General features: G+C 46.1%; 1 protein-coding gene across 1 annotated transcript in view; it reads left to right on the top strand.

Moving 5' to 3' along the window:
- The first annotated feature begins 1,472 nt into the window (after positions 1 to 1,472).
- The window catches only part of pou2f2a (POU class 2 homeobox 2a), a 54,019-nt gene continuing 43,298 nt past the window's right edge, over positions 1,473 to 12,193 (top strand). The window contains exon 1 of the mRNA XM_076754004.1: positions 1,473 to 1,586. Within this exon, the coding sequence (XP_076610119.1) occupies positions 1,487 to 1,586 (100 nt within the window). The 5' untranslated portion in view covers positions 1,473 to 1,486. The remainder of the gene's footprint in view (positions 1,587 to 12,193) is intronic.

The raw sequence follows: 12,193 nt of genomic DNA, 5'->3' as shown, positions 1-12,193 counted from the left end.
ACGTTTCCATGAATGTTCAAATGTGTGCAATAAGGGAAAGTGGGGTAGTGTGTATGCTTGTGTATATGTGTGGGTGTGCTGGGGTGAGGGGGGAGAGAGGGGAGGGAAGGAAGGGGGGGTTAAAAAAAAGAGGGGGAGGGGGGCTGGGTATCTCTGTCTGTCTCCCGGCCGGAGCGCTTCGCCGTGCCAGAGTGCGTTCAGGCTGCGCGGTGTCGGACCGAAACCACCGGGGTTCCCAAAATAAACAGAGGGGACGCCGATACGCGCACACACACACACGTAGGATACACACAGAGAGAGGCTGAAGAGAGAGGGAGTGAGAGACTTACACACCGGCGGATGGCGGAGCAGAGCCAAAGAAAAGACTGAACAGCGTAAAAAGAAAAGGGGCATCGCTTTCCCCACCTCTTTTTGCTGCCTTTGCTTGCGCGTCAGTGGAGGAGGAAAGGAGAGGGCAGGTGTACTTATTGATATGGATTTATTCATTTATTTATCTATTGATTTTGCTTTAATTAGTGACCCGCGGTAGAGAAAGAGGGAAAGAGAGAAACAACGAGGGGAGGAGAGGGAGGAGCGAAAGTCAGACAGGAGGTGCCTGCGTAGCCTTACTTTATTATTTGATTATTTCTATCTTTAACCAAATAATGCTTTTGCGTTTTATTATTGTGTCGCTTTGTGTGCGTGTATTCTTCAGCAGACCAGCCAGCTACTAACCAAATCTTTACGAGAACCAAAAAAGAAGCAACTCCAGTCTTACACGGACACTTTTTCCATTTCTGTGTACCGAGGATTCACCGGTGGACAGTGCTTGTTTGAGACTTTTCATGACAGCGCAGCAACCCAAACCAAAGCAAACCCTGCCGAGGAGGACAGACAGAGACAGAGAGCCTCTGCGATCTTTACGCACAGCTGTCTGGACACAATAAATGGAGTCTAATTGTGCATTCTGCGTTACATTCAATGGAGAGCGGCCGAGAGAGGAGCACCAACTACACTAGATGAAGTGCGACGGTAACAGATTCACTGTCCAGCCGCCCGCAGCCTGCGTTACTCTGTATGGATAACCACTGGTAGCTTTATTTTTTCTCCCAAAGCCGAACAGTCGTCGCTGCGCGCCCTGCACATCCCTGTGTGTACGCGTGTGTGTGTGCGTGTGTGTGTGCGTGCGTGGCTGAGTGTGTGCCGGACTAGTTGACTCCGAGAAGACACAAGTAAGGGGACCGTAATATCCGCCTGTATCCCAGAGCCACGCAAATCTAAAAACCGAGCGATGTGAATCCGCTGAGGCACAGTCTCGATCCACGCCAGAAGAAGCCAAATCCTGAGTGTGTTTTTCAAACCATCCGGGCTTCCTTACAAACGGCTGTCCACAAACCTGGAAAAGCATACGAAGAAAGGCCAAAGAACGACGGAAGGACGACGGATAAGAAAAGAAGAAAAGTGAGACTAAAATAAAAAACAACGACCCCCAGGTCGACAGAGGACCATGTTTGTCCCCCTGCCGGTCCCCTTCGTCTTTCAGAGAACAGCGTCCGACTTCAGCGCCTGGAGACTCAAGTCCTCGCTGGCTCCGCGGTCCAGCCCCGGTAAGACGCTTTCCTCCCGGTGCTTTTACCTCCACTGTGCACCTACACAAAGAAGAAAAGCCGGTTCTTATCTTTAGTGTCACATCTGTTAATTTCTGCTCCGCTACATTGATCTATAATTCTGTTCAGAACAGGCGGTTTTCTTCCCTCAGCTTCACCTCAAATTTAACTAACGGTCCGACAAATTAAGGACAAGCATTAAAAGGCTTACACGCACAGAATTTTAAACCTCTCTATATTTTACTTAATACACAGCAGCCAACTCACAACAAGCATTTTTCCATATGTGAAAGTTATTTTCCAGCTGCACCTGAACCTTAACGTGTGACAGTCTTCAGGTTTAATTTCTGTCAGAAAACAAATCCGAAAAGGTGTTTTTGGATTGTTTCATTTCTATAAAATTCAGATCAGCTTGTGTCCTGAGCTAATGATAATTTTCCCGGGGTTTGCCGTATTCTGCTTTGTTGGAAATTATGCAAACAAAAGTGAAACTGCGCTCAAAGTTAAATTACTTGACTCACTTGTTTGAAGGAAAAAGAGACGATTCGACAGCCGAAAGACATTTTCCATCACCGCCTTTTCTCTTCAAATAGAAATGAACTGAGGTGATCAATAAGGAAGCAGAGAGTTTAATTAAAATACTTACTTGCATATCAATCCAAAATGTAAAAGCTGAATTTGGATGCATGAATATTTGGCTCATTAGCATCCATCAGAGTGTCACAGAGGCGCCACACTCGCTGCTCATCTTTCCCTCTTTCATTCAGGGCAATCTATCCATCTCAACCTCCATCCCATCTGCCTCCTCTCCTCGCTCCTCTCCTCTCCTTCAGTATTTCTCGGTCAGGTTTGGGGGGAATATTCATGGTCATCTATCGATCAGAACGTATTGATCTCTGACTGGGGCCACATTGGGAAAACAGGAGTCCAGTCGAGTTGGCTGAGGGAGAAAGTTTGGCTTCACTGGAGATGACGTGAGAGGGACACTTAGTAAATGGCTGCAATTCAAATAGTTTTAATAATATTAAGTGTTCATATTTATCACTAAAACACACACATCCTTTATACCTTACTCTGTAGTAAAACTCCAATATTTCTAATGTAATATCATTAAAGCGACTTGTGGTGAGTTTGTCAATCAATAGTACTTACTGTAATGACCTCATCATATCTTTATGCTGTGCTTTAATACCCTATGATCACTGTAATATTGCTTTAGTGTCTTGCAGTGTGATCAGTAATGGCGGTGCTCTTTATGGTATTTTTTCCACCTCCCATGGCGTCACAGTAATGTTCCTGTGATATTTGCTCAGCAGCATATTCTTAAATTCATAAATGTTCCTCTGCAGTAAAAGATTCAGCTGTGGAATTTCATGAATTTTCTCACAAATGAGCTGAAACAGAAATTAGAAAATAAAATCGGTCAGTATGTTGGATTTTTTTGTTTATCTGCCAGAGGTCAGAGTTCAGCTCGCCTGCTGTAGTTTTTCTGAACACCTGCGGAAGTTTTAAAACTTACGAGTGCGACGTGAACCGCTCGTGTGTGCTGAGGCGCGTCCACACGTTCAGGCGAGGTTCTCGGAAGGTGACGGCTCCCCTTCCCTCGTCCCCACCGCCTTAATCCATCCGGGCGGAAATTCCAAATGACAGACCGGGGGGGGCGGGGGGGTAGGTGTGTATGCCGAGCCGTGCGGGGGTAATTCAGGCTATCACCTTAAGTGGGTGTCAGGAGGAGAAAAACGGTTGAGGTTTTAATGAGAGCTGCTCCTGGAGGCTTTGACAGGCCACGTATAAGCACTGGCTTCTGATTTGGGGGGTGGGGTCAGTGTCTCTGTCAGTCCTTTAAGAAATTAAAGTGAAAGACGCGGTGAGGGAGAGGTGGAGGCCGGGTCCGAGGGAGTGAATGGACGATTGGATGAATAACAGAATGAGCGAGTGCATAAATGAATAATGAATGAATGAGAAGGTGAAAGTGTCAGAGAGCAAATTACTGAAGCGGATTATCAAATCACTGGAAGAATCAATTGGCTGAAAGCTTAAATACACACAATGATTGATCATCATTTACTGATCAGTGCGCAGTGCTGAAGAATGAATACATGAATATGTGGATTCATAAATCAGGGAGTTTTTAACAAATGAGCAGAAAATCTAAATGAACGAACATGTGAGTGAGACAGCAAGTGTTCTGTCCCCGTCACGTCTTCTTCCTCGTGTGCCTGAGCAGGCTGCTGTTTTCATTCAAACATGTTGGTGTGATAAGCAGCCAATACACATGAGAGAAATAAACTTGGTAGGAGAGCGAAGGCCGCCGCTCATCCTTCATTTCCCCTCTGTTTTTCTGCCTTTTTCTCTGTCTTTCGTCCTTAATCTCACGAGAGAGAGAATCTCAGAATCCTCTGTTCCTCGTTCTCCCTCATTTCTGTGAAGTATTCACTTGACACCAAAGCCTCCTCAGTAAAATGCAAACTCTCCTCTCTGTCTCGGTGTCCCTCTCTCTGTCTCTCTCTCGTTCCCTATGGACAGGGAGGTTGTTGAATTGGATTTGGCCGGGCCCCGTAAGCCACTTTAGCTAAGTCTGTTACCCACAATTCTCTGTCTCTCTCTGATCTGCGCCTTTGACCAAGGTGTGCATGTGTGCATCTGTGCGACTGCCTGCACCTGTGAGCGTGAGCGCAAGGTGTGTGTGCGTGTGTGTGCCCATACGTGGGTGTGTTTGCATCAGTGTGAGCAAAGAAGGGGTGTCAGAAGTCTAAGATGAGGTGAGTGAGGTTCAGTGGAGGAGGAGGGAGGAGAGGTCCTAAACAGCAGACGCTAGCAGACAGTGGTTTTACAGTGGATCTAAACTGAGGGCTTATGGGTTTTTTGTCAGCTCGACTCTTTAACACTACAGTGTTGAGACCGCTGGCCTCAGCTCAGCGGGGCCTGAGTCACATCACCGGAGTAAAACGCTTTTAAAACAGTCACTGGATTGAATTTGTTATCGGAGATTGGAGATATTTCTGAAACGTTTTATTTCTTTTAAATTTGAAGGCCCAGTGATATATTGTTGTAAATAAATAGTTAGTTTGAGGACAGTAAACTGTCTGTCTGTCTGTCTGTCTCCTGCCATTAAGTCCATGGGTTGGATCGCGTTATTAACTGCGAACACTAAAGTCCAGACGAAAATCCATTAGTCTGAGTTTTACTGTTTTAATGTCCTACGACAGTCTAAATGCTGTTTTAGAAGCTCCATCTGCTAATGGAAATATTATTATATGCATGAAAATGGAAAAGCTTAATATCTGCAGAAATTCAAAGCATTGGAAGTGTCAGAATAAAAAAACCTTGACACTTGTCCGCTCTGAAATTCACCATTATTAAACCACCTGACCGTGCAGCCATATGATTGCAAACATTATTACACTCAATGGATCCTTTAGCTCATTAAGGAGCAGCAGAAACCCATCAGCTCAGATGTGCTCGGTGAATAAATGCCTTTTTTAAAGATATTCAGCCTTATTTTTTTCTTCCTTTTCTTGCATATTGTTGTGGCTGAGTAAAAGCATCACACCTCTACAATCAAACGTCGATGCATTGATTTTTAAGACCAGTAGTAACTGAGCATGTTCGCTGTATTTACGTTGATTTTTGTAGCATTTATTTTGACTTATTTTTAAAATTGAAGCTTAAAAATTGAGATTCGTCCCATTATTGGCTAACACAGTATGGCTGCAGCTAAGAAGGCTCCAGTGGGATCATTTGAGGTTTTAATTTGTCACTCTGTTTAGTGTCTGTGCTGAATCCGACCGAGCAGCAGGGACTGACTGTGTGTGGTTGAGGATGAACCCTGACACCTCGTCTACGTTTACTGTGGTCGTAAACCAGCAGGAAGAAAAAGAGAAGGAGAGCAGAAACCACATCCTTTGTCCAAAAGCGTCGCCCCTCGATGAATTCTTTCTTGTTTTGTGGTTATATTAATACACTTGCGCGGACGCAGATTGACTGCTGAAGAGCGGAGACCGATGCTCCGGAGTTCATTTTGAGCGTCAGATCTTCGCCACAAAGACTCACAAAGCTTGTCTTTTGTGCAGCTCAGAGATCTGACCAGACGGTCTCCTCTGCGGTGCGGTTTTCAGAGGGCAGGCAGGGCGGAGAGGGACCTGTAGCTGCCGCTGCTCTGTCCCTGCTCTGCACCACAACAAAGGAAATCTAAATGCTCTTTTATTTTATGTACACTGCTGTAAAATCCTCAAGGGCCACTGTGGCCCATATAAAACTGAGAGCTGTCAAATTCGCAGAGAGAGGGCACGTGCTGGATTGAGAGGGATGGTTTATTTATGTTGGCTGCTCTGAGAGGCCTGCTTCCTGAGCTGTGGTTATTCAGCACAGTGTTGACTTTGGTCTCTGCTCCAACCTTTTCTGTTCTAATGTCTGCTTTTCTACTCAGTTTACATCTTTACGCAGAAAAGCGTGTGAGTGACGACAAGTCAGGGTGATACACTATCAAACGGAAAGAGCTGTGTGAAATTTATTTTTTGCAGATGGGATTTATAAATACATAATAAATAAGAAAACAGGGAAATCTGATGATCGTTAAATCAAAATGATCCCAACAAGATAACTGAAAACAAAAAGGCAGCAGTGTGTGCTGTTCTGTGCTGTTTTATTCTATTGTTTAACAACAGTGCAGAGAAACTTTTATTGTCCAGTTCAAAGCATAAACCTCCTGCCCACACTCACACACATAAACACTCACACACACACAGAAACACACACACACACACACACACACACACACACACACAAAGCGCGCCGTGCTGCTCGATAACTACCTCCTCTCCTACCCAGGATCTTCACCTCGCGGTGTTGTCTGGGCCACAACAAACTGGGCCTGAGCAAAGACCCCTGTGCCTGGATTAATTGGCTGCGTGCGTGCGTGCGTGCGTGCGTGCGTGCGTGCGTGCGTGCGTGCGTGCGTGCGTGCGTGCATGTGTGTAGGTGTGTGTGTGTGTGTGTGTGTGTGTGAATGAGCAGTGTGTGTTAGCAAGTATTTGTGTTTGTGCAAGGAAGTTTGGGAATTTGTTCAGGATGGAGCAGCATTTCGTTATGTGTCTGCATATGTATGTGTGTGTGTGTGTGTGTGTGAGCATATGTGAGAAGTATGTGTGAAAGAGAGGTGTGTATTAGCAGGAATTGCTCTGTGTGTGTGTGTGTGTATGTGTGTGTAAGCATGGAGCTACCAGTCCTGTGTGTGAGCAGGCAGACAGGTGGACGATTCAATAATTGCACGTTGAGGTCAGTTATGGATCCGTCCGGCATGTGTGGTTTATCTGGAAACCACAAGCAGCTCATAGCTGCCCATTGTGTGAGTGGTTTTAACCTTCCACCAGTATTGATCAGCCAGCATTGACTACTCTCCCGCCACCCCATTTGTGTTTGTGTGTGAGAATTGTTGATACGTGTGCGTCAGAATTCGTGGCTCTAACGTGTGTGTGGGTGGACTGGGTGTGTGTGTGTGTGTGTGTGTGTGTGTGTGTGTGTATGTGTATGTGTGTGTGTGTGTGTGTGTGTGGTGACGTGAACGAATGCCGTGGATGTGTAGGAATTTGAGGGATGTGAGGACACCTGCTTCTGCGTGCGTGCGTGCGTGTGTGTGTGTGTGTGCATGGATCAGATTTTAAAAGGGGCAGCGTTGTCGGTGAGTCCCGGTGCTAACGTGATTGCGAATGACAAAGCGTCCAGGCGGGTTTGTTAGCTCCATAATGGGGAATCAATAGACACAACACAGATGTCAATACAACATGCTTTATTGCGTTAAGCCGCCTCACCCCCACCCAGGGCTCTGCGCACACACATACACACACACAGTCTGTTCGAGGATGTACATATCAGCTGTAGTTGCTGTCTGAAACACATGCATGCAGATAATAATGTATTTACACATCACACACACGCATACATGCATACACATACATACATACACGCTGACTGGTGTCGCTGTCAAACCAGGTCGTACACCTTGCTTCCATCACGCACACACACACACACACACACACACACACACACTCTTCTGACAGCTGCATTATGTATTCATGTGCCTCACCTTCACACTGTTTCACACAGTATGTGCTGTGCACAGTCACTTGAAAAGGTTTCTGTGCCATCACGCTTTTAGCAAACGTTTGTTGCTTCACGTGAACGACAGATCGTGTCGAGCAGGTCGTCAGTGAGGCTTTTTAAAAACACGTTTCTCGACACTATGTTCTGTAGAGTTCCTTCGCTACGTTTCCCAGAGGTCACGGTGGAGTGAACCGTTGTGATCAGAGCTTTGTCATCTTTTTCCTTGTGTTTCATGAGGTTTGAGCTCACCGTCTGTTCGTCGAACTCCAAAATAGACAATAAGTTTGTCGGGTATTATTGATGCACAGGAGCAGAATAGATCTGTGTTTTATTCTGTACATTATCTTTACCTTCACACAAACCTGTGCATGCAGGAACATGAACACACACACACACACACGCAGACCTTTTGTCTTTGTTTCACATAGATGCTAAAAGTCATTTCACACCATGGACACTTCCTGCTGTGCAGATATGAAATAAAAATCCCCCCACAGCCAAACACGGTCACCTGAACTCTGCTTCCCCTCTGCTGCTTGTCCGTGTGTCGGTCTATCCAACCAGCTCAAACTGTCATTGTTACCGTGGAAACATTCATAGGCCATTAGACACACATATAGAAGGAAAGGAACCCAGGTAAACACCGTCCTCCTCCACACATACACACATGCACGCACCCTCCATTGGACAGTCATCTTCGTCTTGCGCTCTTGATGGTCACAAAGACCATTAAGGGCTAAATTGGTTGTGCTCAGGCTATATTTGCCTGCCCAGTGTGTCTCGCTCTCTTTGAGTTTGTAATCGCCAATCATATGTAAGAGTGTGTGTGTGTGTGTGTGTGTGTGTGTGTGTTAGTGTGTGTCTGTGAGTACATTTCAGGTATGTCTGTGTGTGTAAACATGGGTACCCGTGTACTTACTGAGTACTTATTTCTGTTGTGTGTGTGTGTGAAAATTGGTGTCTCCCTGATGGCTCATCTCAGTACTTTGTGTGTGTGTGTGTGTGTGTGTGTGTGTGTGTACAGGCCAGTGACTATTTTACACCCTCGCTAAATAATGAATCTGGGCACAGCAGGGGACCTTTTTTGGTTTAACACCAATGCGCACCCCTAATCGAATGCACTCAGCGTGTGCTGCCCCTTTGTCCGACAAGGTGTCCATCGATAGGCTTTCACCTCAGCGCACATAAATGCCATAAAGAAGCCCGTGCCTATTCATTCGTCTCATAGCTCACATTCCTTCTCTTCACGCTCCTCTCCATCCCTCCTTTCACTCCCTCCATCACTCTAATTCCCCGCCTTGGCCCGGCCTGCCACTGGGTTTGTTCGGCTGGAAGAAGTGAAGGTTGAATGAAAAGAGAACATGAGGGCGAGAGCGAGCGAGAAAGGCCTGAAGGCTGTTCAGCTGATTAGCGGCTGGTCTGAGGTCAGGGCTGCTGCTCACCTTCTAATTAAGCAGAATAATTAGCTTTCACACTGTACTCGAATCAGGGGCGTGTGTGTGTGTGTGTGTGTGTGTGTGTGTGTGTGTGTGTGTGTGTGTGTGTGTGTGTGTGTGTGTCAGGTTGAGTGTCTTTAGCACCTGTTGTGTTTTACTTAGCTTCATGTAAACCGTATGTGGTTGTTATAGCTACATTATAGCTACCATATAGCTAATTTAAGGGATTCTAAGCCTTTGGATCGAGCACTAAAGGTCGACAGAAATGTTCAAAAACCAAAAGGCAGAGTGGAGACACGACTGCTTAAACGCTCACATTTTCTAGTAGATTGGTTTCTTGACCACACATGCCCTCAGGACTAAGAATTAAGACTTCAGCATCACTTTTTACGGCTGAAAAATATATAATCGTCTTATTCTCTTAATCCCGGAGCCAGATCGTGGCTAGTATGTAAGCTGTATGTCCAAGACCCATCTCTCCGCCAGCTTTCACCGAAATCTGTTGGTCAGTTTTTGAAGCATTCGGCTGCCGGGAAGACGAAGCAACTGTCCGACCGATGGGACAGTATGTCCCTCTGACCGGAGGAAATACAGTTCAGGCCGCCTGCTGAAGCACAGTTTCTCCTGTTAAATTTGTTAAGATGTACTGGTGCGAGATCTTCTTGTGAGTAATTTGCTGTCGCTTTTCCAGGACTCAGACATTCCCATGCGTGTGATCTCCAGCAGGTGTGCGTGATCATCGGTTAGCTAATGTCTTCCACTGCCTGCTGCTGGTGTGTGTAATACAGAAGTGCTGGTCTTTTGTGCCAACCTGATGGTAGTGATCTTGTTCCCATGCTTACATGAATAGAGAGAGCAGGGCTTAGGAAAAGCTCCTGTCCTCCTTCACAGGTCTCTGACATAATGAAGCCAGCGTGTGATCTCACGCACATCCTTTCTGTGGAAGCGTGAGTAAGCTCGTCTTGATGTGCGCTTCTGCCGTCTCAAAGCTTTAGGACTTTTTTTATAGAGATTAAAATGACAAGGCCGTGGATAAGCAGGGCGGTGTGTTTTTGTGAGTGTGTGTGCGCCTGTGTGTGTGTGTGGTTGAGTACACTTTCCTCACTGAGTGTTTGCATGTTTATGTGCGCCACTGTAATGTAATCTCACTGTTTGCTTCGCCGTGGGGACGTTTTATGCTCGCCAACATAGTTTGTATTGAATAAACCGCACACAGAGAGCCAACGCGTGTCCTTTGTGCAGCCCTTTTGCATGTCTGCAAGTGTGTGTGTGTGTGTGTGTGTGTGTGTGTGTGTGTGTGTGTGTGTGTGTGTGTGTTTCTAAGCAATATGAATCCCCGCAGCCAACAATGCGTTTCTTCCCGCCGCTGATACATTTAGCTAATAAAGTCGGATGACAAAAGTGGGGTTAGTTAGATTGGATTCCACCTCTTTTGTCTCCTCTCTCCACCCGTCCATCCCCTTGGCTGGTGGTCAGCGCTGTTTTGGGGAGTAGAGGGGAGATTTAGACCCCCCAATTTAATTTAGCGGACAAGAGTTATGGTAATGAATGTGGGGCAGAGAGAAGGGGGCGTGTGAGGAGAGGGGAGGATAGATAGGGAGGAGGGGTGGGGTCCCCGTTTACCTCAGGAACACATCCTGTCCTTCCTCCGCCTGACCCCTCCTTCCTTCCCTTCAGCCTGTCTTATTGAGGCACCAGTGGTGACTGTGAAGGGTTTTTAGTGGAAAACGTAATATCATGCAGGATGGGGGGGTGGGGGTGGGGTGGGGGGGCTGTATGTATGCACAGAGACAGAAGTAAAGTGACAACAATAGAGGATGGAGAGAGAGGAGGGGTTCAGGGGGTGGACAGGCGCTGGGTCCGGCCCTTTTTAATAAATCTGAGTGCTCTGGTTAGTGCTTCAATCTGCTGTACTCAACTAACCTCCTACCCACATTGCACACACACACACACACACACACACACACACACTCTTAAATACATACATGCACTTACTCCCTATGACTCATTTTCACCCACATATGCTGTCGCCAGACTACAAGCTCAAGGGCTTTTAGAAGGTGTTTTCGGAGGACCGTACAGCTGATGCTGCTCCCAGATGTACTGTCCGACAGATGTGGACACAAAAGTATGAAAAACAGAAATATTACTGTTTGGTATTTGTTGTTGTTTTTAACATTAATTTGGATTTCTTTTTTTTTTTCTTTTGAACTTTGTTGTCTTCTTCACTGCCTCCGCTGTCGGCACGCTGCAGAAAGTTAAGTACTGTAGATGTGCAATTTCAAGGAGCAGAACAAGCTAATGCAGTGATAGACAGCGAGCTGTGCTGGGTGGGCTGTATGTACTGCATCTAATTCATGCCATGCAATGAATCCAATTTGGATGCTCTTTGGGAGCCTGGTGAGTTAAGGCAAAAAATCCATGCAAACGCACTAGAAAACAGCTGCTGGCTATGTACCTTGCATTTCTGGATCCATTTTGTTGTTTGATGGCGTAATTTTCTTATTCGTCATAGATAACTGGTCCAATACGGATGGCATGATGTCACGTTGAGTCATCTCCAGCAGCTACAGAGGAGCCTGATAGTAGAAAATATTTCACCTGTCTGAGGCATCGACAGTAAACATCAGGTTTTGGTCTCAGACGCTCAGATGCAGAGAGTGAGGGCCTCTTTGTAGACCCACCATTTTGTACCAGTGCAGAGTGGAGTCCTCAATAACATGTTGCAGTAGTCACAAGATGTGTGTGTGTGTGTCTGTGTGTGTGTGTGTGGGGGGGGGGGGGTGCTTTTGCATAAGGGGTTCAAGTCTCTCTGGACTGGAAACACTGCTGGTGTTCATAAGACACATGAAACTGACACTGAAAACCACCAAGTTCAGGCTCATTCTCCAGCTGCTGTCAGACGGCACTCTGGGAAAATGCATGAAGAAATCGCGAACCAACGTAGCGACTGGTTGAGGGAAAGAAGGAAAATTACACCACTTCATCATGTAATAACTCCCGAAATTCTAATGTAAATCAAGTAGCTCACATTTACAACTGCATACAGCGTTTACTCAGGTGAGATAT

This window comes from Chaetodon auriga, chromosome 17 (genome assembly GCF_051107435.1).
Source record: "Chaetodon auriga isolate fChaAug3 chromosome 17, fChaAug3.hap1, whole genome shotgun sequence".
Classification (NCBI taxonomy): Eukaryota; Metazoa; Chordata; class Actinopteri; order Chaetodontiformes; family Chaetodontidae; genus Chaetodon; species Chaetodon auriga.
The sequence above is the reverse complement of the archived record's forward strand: the minus strand, read 5'-3'. Positions and strand labels throughout refer to the sequence as shown.